The following is a 22947-nucleotide window of genomic DNA, read 5'->3' on the forward strand; positions in this document are numbered from 1 at the left end:
TACACCACATACACCCATACAACCATACAACACATACACCCATACACCCATACACCACATACACCCATACAACCATACAACACATACACCCATACAACCATACAACACATACACCCATACACCCATACACCACATACACCCATACAACCATACAACACATACACCCATACAACCATACAACACATACACCCATACACCACATACACCACATACACCCATACAACCATACAACACATACACCCATACAACCATACACCACATACACCCATACACCACATACACCCATACAACACATACACCCATACAACCATACAACACATACACCCATACACCACATACACCCATACACCACATACACCCATACAACCATACACCACATACACCCATACAACACATACAACCATACACCACATACACCCATACAACACATACACCCATACACCACATACACCCATACACCACATACACCCATACAACCATACAACACATACACCCATACACCACATACACCCATACACCACATACACCCATACAACCATACAACACATACACCCATACACCACATACACCCATACAACCATACAACACATACACCCATACACCCATACACCACATACACCCATACAACCATACAACACATACACCCATACAACCATACAACACATACACCCATACACCACATACACCCATACAACCATACAACACATACACCCATACAACCATACAACACATACACCCATACACCACATACACCCATACAACCATACAACACATACACCCATACAACCATACACCACATACACCCATACACCACATACACCCATACAACACATACACCCATACAACCATACAACACATACACCCATACACCCATACACCCATACACCACATACACCCATACAACCATACACCACATACACCCATACACCACATACACCCATACAACACATACACCCATACAACCATACAACACATACACCCATACACCACATACAACCATACACCACATACACCCATACAACACATACAACCATACACCACATACACCCATACAACCATACAACACATACACCCATACAACCATACACCCATACAACACATACACCCATACACCACAAACACCCATACACCACATACACCCATACAACCATACAACACATACACCCATACAACCATACACCCATACAACACATACACCCATACACCACAAACACCACATACACCACAAACACCCATACAACACATACACCCATACAACCATACAACACATACACCCATACACCACAAACACCCATACAACCATACACCACCTACACCCATACAACACATACACCCATACAACACATACACCCATACACCACAAACACCCATACAACCATACACCACCTACACCCATACAACACATACACCCATACAACACATACACCCATACACCACCTACAACCCATACACCACATACAACACATACACCCATACAACACATACACCACATACAACCCATACACCACCTACAACCATACACCACATACACCACATACACCCATACAACACATACAACCATACACCCATACACCACAAACACCCATACACCACAAACACCACATACACCCATACACCACATACACCACATACAACACATACACCCATACACCACATACACCCATACAACACATACACCACAAACACCCATACACCACAAACACCCATACACCACATACACCACAAACACCCATACACCACAAACACCCATGCAACACATACACCCATACACCACAAACACCCATACAACACATACACCCATACAACACATACACCCATACAACACATACACCCATACAACACATACAACACATACACCCATACACCACATACACCACATACACCCATACAATACATACACCGCATACAACACATACACCCATACAACACATACACCCATACACCACAAACACCCATACAACACATACACCCATACACCACAAACACCCATACAACACATACACCCATACACCACATACAACACATACACCACATACAACACATACACCCATACACCACAAACACCCATACAACACATACAACACATACACCCATACACCACATACACCACAAACACCCATACACCACATACACCCATACAACACATACACCCATACACCACATAAACCCATACACCACATACAACACATACACCCATACACCACATACACCACCTACAACCCATACAACACATACACCCATACACCCATACAAAACATACACCCATACACCACAAACACCACATACAACACATACACCCATACAACACATACACCCATACACCACAAACACCACATACAACACATACACCCATACAACACAAACACCCATACAACACATACACCCATACAACACATACACCCATAGTACACATACACCCATACACCACATACACCACAAACACCACATACACCACAAACACCCATACACCACATACACCACCTACAACCCATACACCCATACACCACAAACACCCATACAACACAAACACCGCATACACCCATACACCCATACAACACAAACACCCATACAACACATACACCCATACACCACAAACACCCATACAACACATACACCCATACACCACCTACAACCCATACACCACATACAACACATACACCCATACACCCATACACCCATACACCACAAACACCCATACAACACAAACACCCATACAACACAAACACCCATACACCACAAACACCCATACACCACAAACACCCATACAACACAAACACCCATACAACACATACACCCATACACCACCTACAACCCATACACCACATACAACACATACACCACATACACCACATACACCCATACAATACATACACCACATACACCACATACACCCATACAATACATACACCACAAACACCCATACACCACATACACCCATACACCACAAACACCCATACACCACAAACACCCATGCAACACATACACCCATACACCACAAACACCCATACACCACATACACCACATACACCCATACAATACATACACCACAAACACCCATACACCACATACACCCATACACCACAAACACCCATACAACACATACAACCCATACACCACATACAACCCATACACCCATACACCACATACACCACATACACCACCTACAACCCATACAACACATACACCACATACACCCATACACCACATACACCCATACACCACAAACACCCATACAACACATACACCCATACACCACCTACAACCCATACACCACAAACACCCATACACCACAAACACCCATACAACACAAACACCCATACAACACATACACCCATACACCACAAACACCCATACAACACATACACCCATACACCACCTACAACCCATACACCACATACAACACATACACCCATGCACCCATACACCACAAACACCCATACAACACAAACACCCATACAACACAAACACCCATACAACCCATACAACACATACACCACATACACCCATACACCACCTACAACCCATACACCACATACACCCATACAACCATACAACACAAACACCCATACAACACAAACACCCATACAACACAAACACCCATACACCACATACAACCCATACAACACATACAACCCATACAGCACAAAGTCTCATCCTCACTGCATGTGCATACACACACATGCTCGCACGCATGCACATGCACACATGCGCACACATGCACATGCACACATGCGCATGCATACACACGCGCACACACACATGCGCACACACACACATATAAAGACTATCATGCACGCGTGCGCGCACACACACACACACAGAAAACCTAGATGCTCACAGATGTAAAGAGTAGTTGTTAAATGTTTCATCACTGTCTCTGCCTTCTTAAAAAGGGCTTTGGAAACTCACATGCCACCCTTAACCTAAAGGGCAGTTTTATCAAATGCAAAGAATAGTTAGAATTTGGAAACTCCCAAACTCTTACTGGACATACCAGAACAGTTCTGAGGCATTTTTAAACAACAATAACATAATATTAATTAAAGGAAAAAGAAGCTGGTGCAGGGTGGGTGGAGTTTCTTGTGCAGGGTGGGCGGGGTTTCTGGTGCAGAGGTGCAGGGTGGGCGGGGTTTGGAGGGGATTCTGTGTCTATAGAGGGAGAGCAGACTGAGACAGTGAAGAGAGAACTGTGTTAGTGAAGCGTAAGCAGATAAGAGAAGAAGGACTTAGCGGTCCTCCATCACTGTATGGTGACTGATACTGGTGATACTGGTGGACTAGTGCTATCTCCTGGTTTATATTTCAGCGTCGCTCTATAATTCTGTCCTACTGCTAATCTAAATGCATGATCCCCATCTGTGTTTATCTCTTTCTCCTTCTGAATCTCACACTCCAGCCCTGTTCCTACAACACACACACTCCAGCCCTGTTCCTACAACACACACACTCCACCCCTGTTCCTACAACACACACACTCCACCCCTGTTCCTACAACACACACACTCCACCCCTGTTCCTACAACACACACACTCCAGCCCTGTTCCTACAACACACACACTCCACCCCTGTTCCTATAACACACACACTCCAGCCCTGTTCCTACGGCTCAGTGTCTAGTGTTCAACACTAACGGCCCCAGGTAATGACAAAGGAAAATGTATGAATATTTTTGCTGAAGTCATTTGAGAAGTTATTTATAGTCATTGTTTCTCTCCAGCCAGGCGAGAGAAAGTGACAATGACAGTTAAGGTTGTAGCTCCAGCCTTCTGTACCGGCCTCCTTCCTCCCTGTACCGGCCTCCTTCCCTCCCTGTGTGGCCTCCCTCCCTCCCTGTGTGGCCTCCCTCCCTCCCTGTGTGGCCTCCTTCCTCCCTGTGTTCACAGGTGTTTTATATCAAAGTCACTATTAACTGTTTAGACTGTTGCTGAAAATCTGTGATATCAAAATGAAACAAAAATAAATAAAAAAACACCAAGTGTCTTAAACTATTGTATTGCCATCGTTTTTAATGCCACTTGTAAATGTTTGTGTTTCAAATGTGGCCTAAAATAAAACATTATTATTATTATTATTATTATTATTATTATTATTATTATTATATCATTTCTTTGACTGAGTGCGGTAGACCTTTGCTGTGACAGTAATTAATTTTGTTTATTGACATGAAATAAATATTTATGAAGTATGAAGTGTGTGGTTTCATTTACAGACCATGTGATGTGAACGTCAGTGGTTTGGAAATCTACATGAACTAACTGTTCCATAATCAGCAAACTATTCATCTAATAATTGTCTAACTATTAAATAATCATCTCTTAACAAATTCAGACCAGCAGTACAAGAACATGACCAGCCTTCAGTAAAGACAGTGCTGTGTGTTGACAGATTAAAATGTCCGGTCAGCTCTGACATATTTTCAGTTCTAGTCGTTCTCATTGGCAGTTCCTACATAGGGGATGTAGCACATCAGAAATCTCATTGGCTTAAGTCCCTGTCATTGGCAGAGGACCTGGGGGAACGAGGCAGATGATTCGTGTCTTCTTAGTCCTGTGCAGTAAAGCTGTCTGGTGGATCTACCACTGCTCAGTGAGTTCCACAAGACATCTGAAAAGAGTCTCTCCGTCTGTCTGTCTGTCTGTCTCTCTGGTTATTGTATAACTGATGTCTGTCTCCATAAGCACTGTGGTTATTGTATAGCTGATGTCTGTCTCCATAAGCACTGTAGTTATTATATAACTGATGTCTGTCTCCATTAGCACTGTGGTTATTGTATAACTGATGTCTGTCTCCACAAGCACTGTAGTTATTATATAACTGATGTCTGTCTCCATAAGCACTGTGGTTATTGTATAACTGATGTCTGTCTCCATAAGCACTGTGGTTATTGTAAAACTGATGTCTGTCTCCATGGTGACAGGTCTCCCAACCCTGACAGGAGGACCCCGTCAATCAAACTCAGGAGATGTCTTGCCCCACTACACTCTGTGCAGACAGTTTTAAGTTTCTTAAAGTAATTAAGTACTAACAGTATCTGTCATCTTAGTGCTGTCTTCTTCCTGCTAAAACACAGCACAGAGTTTTCAATACACATTTCCCAAATTTTTTAAAACGTATTATGAGACAAGGTAATGTCAGCTGTTCAATGAAATTTCCTGGTGGAAAAAATGTGAAAAGAAAATAATCTATTATGATCTTTACATTCAGTGTCAATAATCTTTAAAGTAAATGTTATGTATATATTTAACTATAACTCCAGGAAGTTGAGTAAGAACATGAAGCAGGACCTGCCAGAATGCTCTGTCATGCACATAAACTATGTGTGTCAGTGTTTGTGTTGACATGTGTCAGTGTTTGTGTTGATCTGAGTCAGTGTTTGTGTTGACATGTGTCAGTGTTTGTGTTGACATGTGTCAGTGTGTGTGTTGATCTGAGTCAGTGTTTGTGCTGATCTGAGTCAGTGTTTGTGTTGACATGTGTCAGTGTGTGTGTTGACATGTGTCAGTGTGTGTGTTGACATGTGTCAGTGTTTGTGTTGATCTGAGTCAGTGTTTGTGTTGACATGTGTCAGTGTTTGTGTTGATCTGAGTCAGTGTTTGTGTCGACATGTGTCAGTGTGTGTGTTGACATGTGTCAGTGTTTGTGTTGATCTGAGTCAGTGTGTGTGTTAATCTGTGTCAGTGTGTGTGTTGATCTGAGTCAGTGTTTGTGTTGACATGTGTCAGTGTTTGTGTTGACATGTGTCAGTGTGTGTGTTGATCTGTGTCAGTGTTTGTGTTGACATGTGTCAGTGTTTGTGTTGATCTGAGTCAGTGTTTGTGTTGATCTGAGTCAGTGTTTGTGTCGACATGTGTCAGTGTTTGTGTTGACATGTGTCAGTGTGTGTGTTAATCTGTGTCAGTGTGTGTGTTGATCTGAGTCAGTGTTTGTGTTGACATGTGTCAGTGTGTGTGTTGATCTGTGTCAGTGTGTGTGTTGATCTGTGTCAGTGTTTGTGTTGACTTGTGTCAGTGTTTGTGTTGACATGTGTCAGTGTGTGTGTTGATCCGAGTCAGTGTTTGTGTTGACATGTGTCAGTGTTTGTGTCGACATGTGTCAGTGTTTGTGTTGACATGTGTCAGTGTTTGTGTTGATCTGAGTCAGTGTTTGTGTTGACATGTGTCAGTGTGTGTGTTGATCTGAGTCAGTGTGTGTGTTGACATGTGTCAGTGTGTGTGTCGACATGTGTCAGTGTTTGTGTTGACATGTGTCAGTGTTTGTGTTGACATGTGTCAGTGTTTGTGTTGATCTGAGTCAGTGTTTGTGTTGACATGTGTCAGTGTGTGTGTTGATCTGAGTCAGTGTTTGTGTTGACATGTGTCAGTGTTTGTGTTGATCTGAGTCAGTGTGTGTGTTGACATGTGTCAGTGTTTGTGTTGACATGTGTCAGTGTTTGTGTTGATCTGAGTCAGTGTTTGTGTTGACATGTGTCAGTGTTTGTGTTGATCTGAGTCAGTGTTTGTGTTGACATGTGTCAGTGTTTGTGTTGATCTGAGTCAGTGTGTGTGTTGACATGTGTCAGTGTTTGTGTTGACATGTGTGTCAGTGTGTGTGTTGATCTGTGTCAGTGTTTGTGTGGACATGTGTCAGTGTTTGTGTTGACATGAGTCAGTGTGTGTGTTGACATGTGTCAGTGTTTGTGTTGATCTGAGTCAGTGTTTGTGTTGACATGTGTCAGTGTTTGTGTTGATCTGAGTCAGTGTTTGTGTTGACATGTGTCAGTGTTTGTGTTGATCTGAGTCAGTGTGTGTGTTGACATGTGTCAGTGTTTGTGTTGACATGTGTGTCAGTGTGTGTGTTGATCTGTGTCAGTGTTTGTGTGGACATGTGTCAGTGTTTGTGTTGACATGAGTCAGTGTGTGTGTTGACATGTGTCAGTGTTTGTGTTAATCTGTGTCAGTGTGTGTGTTGAGCTGAGTCAGTGTGTGTGTTACTCTGTGTCCGTGTTGACCTGAGTCAGTGTTTGTGTTGACACGTGTCGGTGTTTGTGTTGACCATGTGACACTTTAGCTTCATAGAGTGGAGACAGGAGAGACCATGGAAGAGGCGGGACAACGGAGTTGGTGGTAGTCATGGGGGGGGGGGGGGGTGTTAATAATTAAGCCAATAATATAATGCCGGGTCCCCACGGCACACTAACCTGCACTACAGACCTGTGGAAATAAAACACAAGGGCATACGTCAGCTGTTACGGTATGCAGTGGTAGTGTTTGTGTTTGTGTTGACCCGTGTCAGTGTTTGTGTTGACATGTGTCAGTGTTTATTTTGAAGAAAGGAGAATTAGGGAGGACAGCCGTCATTCCTGGGTCAGAAAACACTACCATTAACAGCCAGACTCTGTGTATGTATGTAATGATTTGTGTGACTCATTCAAACACCGGATCTCTTGCTTTTTTCAGTCAAACTGGTGAGTCATTCTAAATGAGTCATTCTTTCTGCATTGTTACATCGATAAAGCAAAGTACAAACACTTTCTCAACAGAATCTCAACTCTTAACATATTCCATCAAGACCATAAGAGCACACTCAAAAATGCCCCAAAACACCCTCATATACATACACGTAAACATAATCATACACTCTTATAACACACACACACACACACACACACAAAATACATTTGAACCAAAAAGGCAGTAGACACAGTGAGTGTCCAGTAAGTATCGTTCTCTTCCCAGAGCCAATATTATTTCAAGAGAAAGTCCAGTCCCCACAGAGTCCATGGATCCTTACTGTGGACATAGAGATAAATGACATCTCTCTCACCCTGTGAAAGTCTCCTGCCACTGAATAACAGACACCCCAAACTCCACAGCTGTATACCTATACATGCACACCATGTCTTTAGTCTTCATTACTATGTCAGTAATTTATGACCGCGCTCTTTAAAGTTAACTCACATGTAAGCCTCATAGAGCACTGTTTTCTAGCAGTGAAAGGTTTTGATGGTTTTACACAGGACCGTACATGCTGCGGCCTGAAGGTGTTTCATTTCAGGATTGCACAGGGCTAATTGTAGAGATTTGAAAAGAACATTCTTGGAATTTCCTTGTCTAGATCCTGTACAAACAGCATTAGCGAGACTTGTGGCCTTTGGAACATGCTGGGACGACACTCTCCGGATGGAGGGGCAGGATCAGACGGAGTTGTCTTTGTGTGGAAACTGGGATTTTGATGTGGCAGAGGGGGAACAGGGTAATGACCTCATTACAGACTGTTACCTTCCAACATGACGCACATGCTTCTTTGAAAGAAAAAAATCACCAATACAAACACTAGAGTACAATTTATTTTCACCCCTGTGGTAAGTGGGCCAAATGTTTACAGTCCTGCTGTGAGTGGACTGGAGCATCCTGAGGTAAAGCTGAGGGACTCTCTATGTGCCTGAAGCTTCACCATAGAGCTGCTTCCCTCTGCTCCTGTGACCTTCTCTTTTCAGGTCAAATCACAGCCCTTCAGTCTGGCCTCTGAGGTGATCACTGGCCAAAAAGTCGTTTTCTTCTCAGTGAAATCGTTTCTTGGCTGAACATTCGTACACTGTGTTAGTAGATCCCTCCATTTTCTTCTCCCTTAAATAAGGAACCAGAACCCTGGAGAGAACGATGAACGTGAAGTAAACAAACATCAGTCAGTCGGGAAGGTGCTGATAATGGTAGGAAATGGAAACTCGTTTAAGTCGTTTGCCGTTTTTTAAGACTCGGTAGACTCACTACTAGCTTGCTTCACATTTTTGCCATGAAGGGAGGGGGGCTGCATCGAGCTTGAAAAGAATGCGTTAGACGTAGCTAGTCTGTTAGCATGTTAGCGTAGTCTCTGTTTTTTTCGGTCTATGTCCTTTGTAAATTATACGGTTTACTTAATAACAAAAGATTAACCCGTATTCTGTTTCTCTTTTCCACAATAACCTGATTCCAGCGTTGTCCACCAAATGCCAGTTGACTGACCTCAGAGGAAGCAACACTTCAAAATGTCTATCAGTGTGGCAGTGTTAAAGCAGCAGATTTTAGACCAGAACCTTGCTGAGGATGGCCAGGGCAGAAGGCTGGTCATTAAATGAAGAAAACTGAGTTAAATGTACTCCTACCATTTCCTACCATTATCAGCACCTTCCCGACTGATTGATGTATGTTTACTTTAACCTCACAACCGAAATCTGCTGTTTTTTATTTTACATAAACATCATATTTTCTAAGGGATGTATAACACTGTTTTCACAGGAGGTATTACAAGGAGCATCTTTTACTATTGGTCCTTTGGAGAAAATGGAAAGATTTTTCACATATTCAGGAAAATATTGGTTTATTGAAGTAATGCAAGACAACCTTGATAATAAGGTGGTAACAGAGTCAGAATGAGTCACTCCTTGCACTAGATGTCATGACCCATGATAAGCACTAGGTGGCACTGCTGTCCTTACCAACACTTGCCTGATAACTTATTAAAGCTGATATAAAAAGGGTTAGTACGATTATTTAGTACGAGTATTACTGAAGTGATCTGATCTTGCAGTTTGGAGCTGTTTTCACACAGAACTTTATCTGCACCTGGATTGTCACTACCATTACCATTACCACTATCTCCATCATTACCTTTACCATAACCACTACCATAACCATAACCATAACCACAACCATTACCATAACCATAACCATGACCATAACCACTACCATAACCATTACCTTTACCATAACATCACCATCACCATTACCATTACCATGACCACTACTATTACCATTACCATAACCACTACCATTACCATAAGCTACCAGAAACACAAATGTGTGCACACACACACACTCACATACACACATTCATTCATATACACTCTCTCACACACACTGACGTATGCAGATATACATAAATGCACACACACTCACATATGCATGCATGCATGCATGTACATGTTAACTTTGGATAAAAGCATCAGCTAAATAAACATAATGTAAATGTACACTTACATGCACACATATATACACTGAGTTACACACCCTCACAGATGCATGCATGCACACACACACGCACACGCACACACACGCGCACACACACACTAGTGAGAGAATAGGGATGTGTCAGTCATATTCACACTGAGTCACACACATTCACAGATGCATGCACGCACGCACGCACACACACACACACACAGTCGTTAGAGAATAGGGATGTGTCAGTGCATGTTCCCCGTGATCAAAGCATATTCAGTTTACGCTAAGCTCAACTGCACACACTTCCTCTGACTAAAAACTTTCACAAAACACCTTCACTGAATCATTTAACATGTACAATAACCCCCTCAGATCAAACACCGTCACTGAACTCATGACCCATAAAGAAACATGCTGAAAATGTGCGTGTCTGTGTGTGTGCTCGCGCGCGTGTGTCTGTGTGTCTGTGTGCGTGTGTGAGTGTGTGTGTGTGTGTGTGTGTGTCCGTGTGCGTGTGTGAGTGTGTGTGTGTGTGTGTAAATGTCTGTTTGACAATGAAATTCATTCATTACCTACCTTTTTTTTGTTGTTGTTCCTTTTTTTTTTTTTTCTCAATTAATGCTCTGTTCCAGCCATAAATTATATCAACACTCAAGCTTACATGACGGAAACATACAGCAAGATATGAAGTACAACAGTAAACAACTCACAAAACTATGGTACACAAGACATAAAACTACAGTGAACCACAAACTACAGTAAACAACACAAATAATACTACATAAACACACTGTTATGCACATCTTTAGCAATGTGGAAATCTACAGCTTCACGCCAAACTGGAAACACTGGAGACAGGAGCAACAGACACAATCCGCTTTTGGATGTCTTACTCTATACTCTATCCCCCCCCCCCCCCCCCCCCTCTCTCTCACACACACACACACACACACAAACACAGAGAGACAGACAGACAGACAGACAGACCCTGTGAGGCTGATGTCTGGTTCACGCGTTTTTTGCAGAAACGGAGCCCTTCATAGACTCATGTATTAGGCTACTCCCATTCCACTGTATCAACTTCAATATCATAAAGACACCATTATAGAAAATACAATACACGGCAGGTAAAAACATCATTTTTTCACTGGTTAATTTTCAGATTTTGGGCTATTTTGCTTCCATCACATGTCTGCTTTCAGACTGTTGCACCTGGATTCACCAATGTCATCACAGGTATCGCTGTGAATCTCTCTTTCCTGAACAATGTTATCTGATCCAAACATGGTCATTTCCTTTGTATCAGCAACCAATCGTGAAAGTCCAAAGGGGATTTAAACCTAAGAACGAAATCTCATTGGCTGGTGTCGATTTATGACAACGTGATTCGTTCAGATGTATCACGTGACGTACTCTGACACTTCCTGGTTTAGTTTTCCGTGGGACCGTTACAGTCGCAAAATGCCTAAAATGTCTAAAACCTTCTCAGAAAAGACGACAACAACTGTCACTTGCAAGAAGACGCAAGGGAAAACAAACAAATGAAGAAATGCTTTCACGAAAGTGCATCGATGCTTAAGCTGTCATTCGGAAAACATTAGTATTTAGATAGCGAGGGTCAATAACGCGCCACACAGCAGTGGCTGATAGTTCATGTAGCGCGTTTGAATGAACTGATTAATTTAGGGTTAATTTGTCCTAATTGCGCGGGGACAGGGCTTAAAATTAATGTCGATACGCAGAAACATGGATTCTGTAGCAGTTGCCTCTAGAGTGCAGTCTGTGCGAAAGAGATGGGTACCGCGAAAGTGGATACACATCTACGCGTCTTCAAGACGCAGCCCGGAGCGATGTCGCGACTTATGTGAATGTGCGAGTGGTGCTTGTAGCGCACGAGTTAGGCTTGGGGTATGCAGCTCGAAAAATCATCCAGGTGCCGAGGACTCCTGCGCTTCATCTTAAAACTTATCAGAGAAACGACAAGAGAGTGACATGTATGAGAAAAGGGTTGAGATAGAGAAAACTTCAAGCTGAGAGGAAACAAGAAACACATCTCTCTCTCTCTCTTTTTCTCTCTCTCTCTCTCTCTCTCTGGCTGTAACATTTGTGGCATTATTGATAACATCAGAAACTAATGAAGAGTGGCATTGTCGTGCTACTTTCTTCCCGCAGTGTAGACTATATTACTACAGGCCCCACCGCAGCCGCCATCGATTTGTGTTGTATAATATGGATGAAATAATGACCCACAGAGTAAGAAAGTGCCATTTCATTCAGTATTTTGTGGGGTTTTTTTGTATTTTTGTGTTTTGTACTTTTACAGTACAGACTTTTCCTTTCAGTGGCAGAGTGGGCTAAGGTGGACAGTATTAAAATGCTGTAGCCTAGTAAAACAGACTGAGCCTAATGACTATAACTCATCAGGACATTCAAACTGAGTGATTTTTTCCTCTAACTGAATTGGTTCTGGACAAAACATAGACCATAGGCTAATCGTTAAAATAATTTGTCTTACACACACATCAAAGCAACAAGGACAATAAAGTATTTCCAGTTCAGTTTATATTCTGTTTGTACTCTAACAGTATTCTGGAGTCATATAACCTGCCACTAGGGACTCAAACAATATCATGGCAGATTAATTACTGTCTGTGTCTCGAACCCTGACCCTAACCCTGACCTTTCCAAAGCACAGACTTATTGCATATTATGTTTCTGCCACTACAGTAAAAAGAAATGTGTACTGTATCAGTCAAACTTGACCAGACTAACAGTTAGTGATAGACTACACATTTCATTTCAGTGGCAGGAATGGAGAGAGGCCTGGAGTCACTGCACAGGACCAGGGTGCAGGTCAGGCTTGTGCAGATGTTGACCCAGATGTGGCAGTGTTGCTGAGGGAGGATGCAGATGTAGTCATAAACATAAACATGTCTTTTTATGACACCTGGCAAAAAAAGAGGCTTTGGTTCTCATTATGAAGTTGGCGTGTGCAATGATCTCCTCACAGGACAGAGGATAGACTGTGAGGTCCTGTCCTCGTACTGTCATGCTTGTGCCCTGAAGGAGAATACCACGGCGAGAGAAAAAGCTAACAGAGCAGGAGTCTGACAGCTGGAGAGAGACACACAGTGGTTGTGCTAAAAACTTTGCAGGGTCAAGTTAGGCAATGCAGCCGGTGTCAGGGGATGTGGGCCGGGTCTGTGAATGGCCACCAGGTGCAGTATACTGAGATGTTATCAGATAGTGCAGCATTTAGGGAGGTGGTTACACTGAACCCAGACCCTGGGCATGAAATTGTGAAATTGGAGTGTATCAGTTAGGGCTGCCTCCTGATAGTCGACCAAACTGTTAGCCAATGAGAAGTCTTAGTTGATCAAGTTTTCACTGGTCAGTTAGTCGCGGTAGAAAAACAACCACCTCAAACTCCATTCGGGAGCTGTGCCTTGTCGTTAAAAAGTTATTCGACTGTGTTGGGCAGGAAATCATCCAAAGTGTGGGATCATTCTGAGCGTGTGAGGGACGAAACGCCAGTATTTTTTCAATGTAGTTTTTTAATCAAAAGGCTGTTTTTTATCTATCATTTGTTTTATGAGTTTTTGTGTTGGTATTACAAGTTCATAAGTTGTGTGATTTTATGGAGCATCTTGTGAAGTTATACTTTAGTACAGGTTTCACAAATAATGAAATACTTAATCTTTTGGCGCATCAGCACCACATTATCAAAAGTATCAGGACTTTGAAAAGATTCTGCAAGAAACCGTTGCTGGTAATATTTTTTCCTCAGACTGGTGTGTTTTTTTCCTCGACATTTTACGATTTCATTCTTGTAATAATATGATTTTTTCTCATACGATTACAACTTTTTTTGGAAATATTATGACTTTATTCTAAATAAATTACTACTTTATTCTTACCTTGCTGGTTGTTCCGACACATTCAGAATCATTACCGCTTCTGCTGTTAGCATTGTCCTTAACAGGCAGCTGCTTCATGCGTACACCTGTAAAATTTATACTATAAGGCCCAATATTACGGTTTTATATTTCTCTGTGAGGTGTTAATAATGTTACTTATAACATTCTCTCTCGGCCCTGGAACTCAAACCATTTTCTGATGCCCCAAAAATATATAGATCTGAATAATATAATATAATTATAATTATGATTAATATAATTAAATCAATATCATAAACATAAATGTTCCACGACTAGTCGACTAATGGCTTGAACTAATGACCACTAGTCCACCAGGAAAATCTTTGGTCGGGGGCAGCCAATCATGCCCACACGTGAACGGGGGCAGCACTGAGAGAACTGAGTGCACAGGGGAAGGGTCAGGGGGCAGCTGCCTGCCAGTAAATGCAAAATGATCACAGGGGGGTAATTCTCAGTAAGCAGGGAGGTAATTCTCAATGACCAGGGTTCACTAGATCAGATGAAGGCAGCAGAATGAGCAGGTCTCCTCCCCTGTATGTCCACTGATGACAACCCCTTATGACACCAGGTGCAGAGGAGAATGGAGAAACACCTGGTAGCCGTCGACACCATGCTGGAACCTTTCTAACACGAGAGGTGGGGAAGAAACTTGGACCAGTGTACCACCGCATGTCAGGTGACACTCAGAATGACAGTGAAAGCCTCAACTCTGTCATATGGGCTGAAAATGACAGTGAAAGCCTCAACTCTGTCATATGGGCTAAGAATGACAGTGAAAGCCTCAACTCTGTCATATGGGCTGAAAATGACAGTGAAAGCCTCAACTCCGTCATATGGGCTGAAAATGACAGTGAAAGCCTCAACTCTGTCATATGGGCTAAGAATGACAGTGAATGCCTCAACTCTGTCATATGGGCTAAGAATGACAGTGAATGCCTCAACTCTGTCATATGGGCTAAGAATGACAGTGAAAGCCTCAACTCTGTCATATGGGCTAAGAATGACAGTGAATGCCTCAACTCTGTCATATGGGTGCAGTGTCCAAAAACTGTCTTTGTGAGGAAAGGCTGGGTTGAGGCAGCAGCAAGTATGGCCATCTCCAGTTTTAATGAAGGTGCCTCTGCCATGCTAACTGCCATGCTCTGCCTGTGGCCTCAGAGCAGAGTTGTTACTGTCAGTGTAATGAGGGACACTGATATGCTCAGAATCTCAAAATCTGAGGCCGTCCCATCCAATCACGGAGACTTACCTTAACCGCCAGTGTGAAACACAGGCACAAGGGTCTGTGCACAGCTAAAACACTGAATCAGCAGGAAATGCATGAGGGCCCTGCATGTGGAGCAGGCCTGGACAACTAACCTGTAAACAGGCTGGGTAACTAAAGCTGTGTTATGCAGGATGGACATACAACAAACTAGTGTGGCAGTTCTGCTGGTAGCAGTGTGTGTGTGTGTGTGTGTGTGTGTGTGTGTGTCAGACCTTAAATGCTGTGTTATACAGTTATCAGTTCTGATGTGTTTTAAAAGTCCTATATTGTTGTTGCTGTGGATTTGCTTAGATAGTGTGTGTGTAAATAATGGTTTCCAATAAAAATATATGGAATTTTACAATACATATCTTCAAAGGCTGATTTCTCAAAATGAGTTTTTTTCTCATATTGTGAGCCAGAAGTCTCCACCTCAGTAGTACTTACATATACCAGACCTTCCAGGTTTATTCCTATCTATGTCCTGAAGGTTTTTACAGAGGGTGTTGTTCATGTATCATTAATAGCCTGATTTATATAACATTTTATTCCTAAAAGCAGGGCAAAAATGGATTTTTTTATGGCTATTGACAGTATTTTCTGATTTATGGAGTGATAAAAATAGATATCCAGAATCCCCTCTCTAAAAACCTTTGACTCTAATATGTCAACAAAATTAAATGAGGATTTTGAATCTGGCTTTATCCAATGTTCACATTTCTGTTCTGAACATTTATGGACATTGATGCATATTTAATTACATTATGCATAACATACAATTTCAGAAAACTTGTAATACAAACAATAACTGTCTTAATGTAAGTAATCAACTGGGGAAGTTTCATGGTGATATCTCTGAGTTAAAATTTTTACCCCATTGACCTGTAGTGTCTTAAATAACAGTAATTAGACATGAATGTACATCAACTCAAAAAGGTGGAAAAAACAAAACAAAACAAACAAACAAAAACAGTATAAATTTGCGCCGATGTGCTGTTAGCCGAGCAGTACTGTAAAAGCGTCATATTAGATATAGTAAGTGGGCTGTTTGAGAGGACTGAGGTCAGAGAGGTGAAAGGTCATGCTTCATACCACACTTATGCAGCTGTAGACAACAGCTTCTTCACGCCGCGTTCCTCAACCTTCTGTCTGGTCTCTCTTTTTACATTTCTCCTTTTAGCAGATGCGTTTATTCAAAGTGACTTCCACGTGAGGCAAAGTACAGTTCAAGCATGTAGCCAATAAGGAGCTGGCTGTGTGTGTGTGTGTGTGTGTGTGCGCACAGTTTGGATAACTCTAGGTCTGTTGTTCTGTTTCTGTTAGTCTGTTCTGGGAACTGGGGGGAGAACTTGGCTCTTAGTGCTAAATTCCACTGAGCAAAGGCAAATGTTTGTGAAACAGTGTTCGTTTAACGCTAGGCTAGCTCTGAAAGGCTCAGAGTTCAGAGGAGCTGAATGGAGGGACACTAGTCAACTGTGACCGATTATTAGAGAGGAAACACTTACTGCTCTACCTCTAAAGGTCTGCAGATGATGGCAAGTTAAGGTGTCTCTGAGATGAGGGCGCCTGCTTTGTAAACACTGAATGATGCCTAAAGTAGACAGTCTATGCAGGGTTTTCAAGTTCACCTTCAAAGTGGAACACACCTGCTCTGGTAAATCTGTAATGAGGACAGTCCTGTCAAACAGCCAATACTGATAAATCTGATTCAATAAGACAAGTCCAAGTCTAAGGAGAGAACCTTCATTTCAGTCACTGTGCAGCAGTACACAAACTCTTCCTTCCCGGGCCCCATAGCCACTCTCCTCACCAGCCTGGGGAAGAGGCACTGCCCAGTCTGACCACAGTGAAATGTTGGGAAGAGTCTGTCAGGCGTACGAAGCTACAGCCATCAGGATCTGTATCGCCATGGAAACACAGGGCACTTGAGCGATGATGTAGGCAAGAGAACGCGTTGGTGCCCTGAGAGCTAACAGGTACGCCACAGTGTGCAGTACCCGACCCAGAAAGAAGAGCAGGAAGTGACATCGGGCCACAGCCAAGGATGGGCCAGTCAGGGAATAGACGGCTCCCAGAAAGAGAAACGGCAGGATGTTCTCCATGGCGTTCCGATGGGCCCTGACACACACACACACACACACACACAGACACACACAGACACACACACGCGCACACACACAGACACACACACACACACACAGACACACACACACACACATACGCACACACACACACACACACAGACACACACACACAGACACACACACACGCACACACGCACACACACAGACACACACACACACACAGACACACACACACACACACACACAGACAGACAGACACACACACACACACACACGCACACACGCACACACACACACACACACACACACACACAGACACACACACACACACACACACACACAAACACACAGACAAACACAACGCAAACACACAATTGTTAAAATGTTAGAGACAGCAGGCAAACAAACATATATACAAATATGACTTTCACTGGCTGAACTCTGAAGCACTGAGTCAGTTCAGTGAAATTCTTATGTGGCTCTGTCAACTACAGAGAGGGAAATTCCCCAGTGTGTCTCTGATTCACTTTTTTAAAACAAGTTCACTTCATCACAAACAGAGGTGTACAAACACACACACACGCACACACACACACACACAGTAGATCATACTATTCAGTTACATAAGAGGAGAATAAAAATCCTACATTACGACATAATTTCATAATTACAACAATAAACTGCAATACACTTCCTCTCTCTCTCTCTCTCTCTCTCTCTCTTCCTCTGTTTTGGGTGATAAACTGATTTCCATTTTACAGAGACCACGGTCTCCAGTCCTCTTCCCAAATCACTTTCCAAGTTACACATTCTGTTCCCTCTGCTGGTCCAGTTAAATCGCAAACTGGGAAGCACTACTTTTGGAGGGAGATGGATATCTGGCCTGTTTTTGTAAAATGTATCCGTTACCTCATCTGGAACCGCTGAGTAGTGGCAAAATAAGTTGTTTTATGTTGTACCTTTTTGGGAAGTGTTCTTTTAAACAAATTGTTTGACTGGTTGGAATCACGTTTGTCTCCTAGCTTGTCTGCGGCACGTTACAGTTCTCTGAAGGTTCACTTTCACCTGATATTTTTCAGAGAGTAACACGTAACTTAACACTTTAACCTTTTTTAAGCAGCTAGACCAGTAGTGTCTGGGACACCCACTAAACAATACAGACCAACATTAACACATGTGCACATGTACACAGCCATTCGGCATCCACAGCTCTCAGATCTCAACTTCGATAACGTAGCATTTAACTATCAGCTCAATACAGGGCGATGAGTTGTCACCAGGTCAAGCTCATGACAAACATCCCTGGCTGCTGGTCCAAAGGCCGTCATTCAGACCTCGGGTTGTTGGGAAAGCATATTGTCACAGAGACATGAAAGGCGTGCCCATTTCATACAGTGTTTCTTCACCTGGTCTTCGTAGTTGTTCACAGCAAACATACATGTATGGGAAAATCATTTTAAACTGGATACTGGTGATGCTCCTTTTTGACCTTGCAGCAGACTGGAGCGACTCCGTGCCAAAACGTGTTGGTGGTAATCTAGAGTATGTGATACGTGAAGCTGTGATTTGGCTGTTGATAGGGATCTGTGCATACTCTAGCTACAGACTACCACTGCAGTTTACTTCTCACAGGAGGAAGAGGGCCTGGTGTTGGGCTGGGGTATGTGGAGCTGTTTCCTCTGTGGAGCGTAAAGGGTAAGAAACACAAATATGCCCTATCCTATTCTGACAGCCGACGTGAGCTGGGTCGGAGAAGACTGAGTGTAATTATGCTTCCTGAGAGATCTCTCTTTTAGACTCTGTCTTCATATTATTCAAGCGTGTTCCACAACACACTTAACCCCGCTCGTCCAAAATAAATTATCTGAAAACGCCTGGTCTCTTCCTCTGCCAAGTCAAAATATTGTGTTTTTATCGCGGAATTTCAAAGCAGCGCTGCAAGCATTAGGTGTCGACGGAAAGGGCTGTTCCCAGTGAAAGCAATTTGGGGTTTATACGAACTTTTCAACCTTAGAGGTGCCTCTGCATGCGAGTGTGAGAGAGAGAGAACGGAGTGGAAAGTTTTCAGAGCATGAAAAACATGTTTTCCCCACGGCTACACGGATCATTTCAGACAAACTTAGAAGCTGTGTAACAAACGGACACGGTTCAGAATAAGGGAAATACGTCTTTTGTGAATAAAATAAAATAAACAGACAGTGCAAAGGCCCAGCAACTTCGAAAATATTGCCTAGTTACATAACTCATCCAAAATTATTTCTCCATGACGAAATATGGCTTTACGACGCGATGCGGCTTTAACTGTCCATATAGCCCTGTGTCTGGTATGCAGCACGCGGCACAAAACCACTGTGAATGGAGACTATACTAGAACGTTTGGAGGTTAATCAAACGCCTCAGTCATTCCATTAGATTCATATACAAGTTTTGGCAGGATGGTTTACATATACGCAAGTAACAACTATGTTTTACTCCAGGAAGAGGTGTGAAATTCAGGGAATAACGTTACCTTAAACACCGCTCAACATATGCATCATCGCGATGGAACTGCGCCCCACCGTGCCTCAAGGCGTCCTCTGGGTTAGCAAAAGCCTGCGTGAAAAGTGAAATATTAACTCCTTACTACCTACAGTTAAAAGACAAGCTTAGTTGATATTTGGAATGAGCCTGTTCTGGGGCAAATTGCACACGTTGTTCACCTTTAAGGGAGTTTGCCACATCTAAAATGACAGTCATGTCTACTCATGTTTACCAAAGAGACATTTGATCACGAAACAACAGTCTAAAGAATGGTCTCTCACATATAACTACAGGAAAGATTTTAACAGGAGGCGCTGTTTATTTACCATATTATACATAACACAGAAATTAATAAACACAGGGACCGACTTCGTAAGTAAATAGCCGGAATATAACTTTTGTAGGTCATTTAAACGCTTCGTTTTATTTGCAAACAACATAATTTATGAACATTCATTATGATGCCGGGTAAAAATATTCTTTTAAAATACACCAAATGCGATCAGTCTTACCTTTTTCCGCAGTCTGACTTGGCCAGTGATGATGGCGATGATGTACATCTTCAGAATTAACAGCGTGCCGTAAAAAGCGAAGCAGGCGAAAACCTCGTTCCTAAGCATGGTGGCAGAGGACAGAAGACTCGCTCTGAAGTGTGGTTATTGTGGTTCTTATGCTAAGACTTTATTCACGATGGCTGTATCATAGGGTTGGATGGAGTTTATTCAACGTCACTTGGCAAAGTGACGCTGTGACTTTCCGTCTGGTTTGTGTGTGTGTATGTGTGTGTGTGTGTGTGTGAGGGGGAGAGAGAGGGCAAGGGGTTGGGGGAGGGATAACAGCGATTTCGCCGTCCCATCGCCTTTACCAGTGAGAGTTCTGTATGCTTGTGCGTATCCGCTATTCCAGGTTATCCGTAATCATTTTTGCGTCATCGCTGGACATTTCTATTAGTCATACTTTCTGTTTTATAACTTCTGCTTTAACAGTAGCTAACTGATTACTTTACTTTGCTGAAAAACAAATTAATGAAAAATAACATTTATACAAGCATGGAGTTGATCATTTTCAAATTGTGCCACGATGTATACCAGTCACAGTGCACGGTAACTCCCTGCGGTTGTTTGGCAGTACTGCGATGTTTGTGCCCCACGGCTGTGGAATTTTTGGAATGCGCGCTGAAGTCCTGTTGGCTTTGACAAATCTGCCGGCGCGAGCAATCAGTGCAGATCACTGTATGGTCTCGAGCGCAGACGTCTTCGGTGATTTTTGGCAAGGTTCACAAGATTCATAACATAGAAAAGGAATGTTGTTTTGCCGTAGCTATCCGCATAAATGTTTTAGAAATACCACTGAAAATTATGTTTCTCAGAATGAGACACTGGACTGGCGACCTGTCCAGGGTGTTTCCCCGCCTTTCGCCCTATTAGCGCTGGGATAGGCTCCAGCACCCCCCGCGACCCTAATCAGGATAAGCGGCTTAGATAATGAGTGAGTGAGTGAGAGAATGAAACATCTGGGATGTGTAAAGAACCATACTGAGTCATGTAAACCCTTTTCGCAATACCCCTCCAACATTTAACAATCCCCACCAAATGATCCATCCAAGATTCCCAACTTCCTGACGGGTCATGGCCGTGATTTCACTTTGGCACGAGCCCCAGAGCCAAGAGACGCAAGCCAACCACGTCACAAAATATCAGTCGGCCAGATGTTAATTTTATTAACATATATTCACATTTTATGACGTCAAACTTCAGATTTAGTCTAATCTGCTATTGCTATGCAATCTGACAAAGTCCATGCATGCTTCATACTTAAAAAAAATCCTTTTTAAAGTTGGGCTTTTAGCCTAATAATTTATATGTTTGTATGATATAAAACAATACATATGAAATCCACAAATTGCTGCAGCACAATGTTTTGGCCATAATTTCATCAAACTTTTGAAAGATGAATGTGTCCAGTCTAATGTAATCTGTGAATTCCTGGTCTTCTTGTCACTGGTGCAGTGCTGGGTAGTCAGAGGAAGTCAAGGTGCTTGTGGTGATGATGTCACTGTGAGAGGATTCCATGGGTAAGATTCCAGAAATCCCAACAGCTCCAGTCCTCTCCTCTTGCCGCCCTCCAGCATGGACACACACACACTAATTACTTGTCAAAGGAATACCCAAACAAGACACAACCTTCACTTATGAGTGAG

At 42.7% G+C, this 22947-nt stretch overlaps 1 protein-coding gene across 1 annotated transcript; it reads right to left on the bottom strand.

Annotated features, from left to right (window-relative positions):
* Window positions 1-16830: 16830 nt before the first annotated feature.
* Window positions 16831-21495, bottom strand: ptges (prostaglandin E synthase). Its single transcript, XM_030785347.1, has 3 exons — window positions 21260-21495; window positions 20737-20819; window positions 16831-18261 (listed from the first exon to the last, which is right to left on the bottom strand). Exons 1-3 carry the CDS (start codon window positions 21365-21367, stop codon window positions 18012-18014), a joined length of 441 nt encoding a protein of 146 aa, XP_030641207.1. The 5' UTR covers window positions 21368-21495; the 3' UTR covers window positions 16831-18011.
* Window positions 21496-22947: the final 1452 nt, after the last annotated feature.

Source organism: Chanos chanos, chromosome 1 (assembly GCF_902362185.1).
Source record: "Chanos chanos chromosome 1, fChaCha1.1, whole genome shotgun sequence".
Lineage (NCBI taxonomy): Eukaryota > Metazoa > Chordata > Actinopteri > Gonorynchiformes > Chanidae > Chanos > Chanos chanos.

Coding starts and splice junctions, on each gene's coding strand:
- ptges (XM_030785347.1), bottom strand. CDS start 21,367: ATGCTTAGGAACGAGGTTTTCGCCTGCTTCGCTTTTTACGGCACGCTG. Junction 20,820..21,259: donor AAGTCAGACTGCGGAAAAAG/GTAAGACTGATC, acceptor CTTTTCACGCAG/GCTTTTGCTAACCCAGAGGA. Junction 18,262..20,736: donor TATGTTGAGCGGTGTTTAAG/GTAACGTTATTC, acceptor TGTGTGTGTCAG/GGCCCATCGGAACGCCATGG.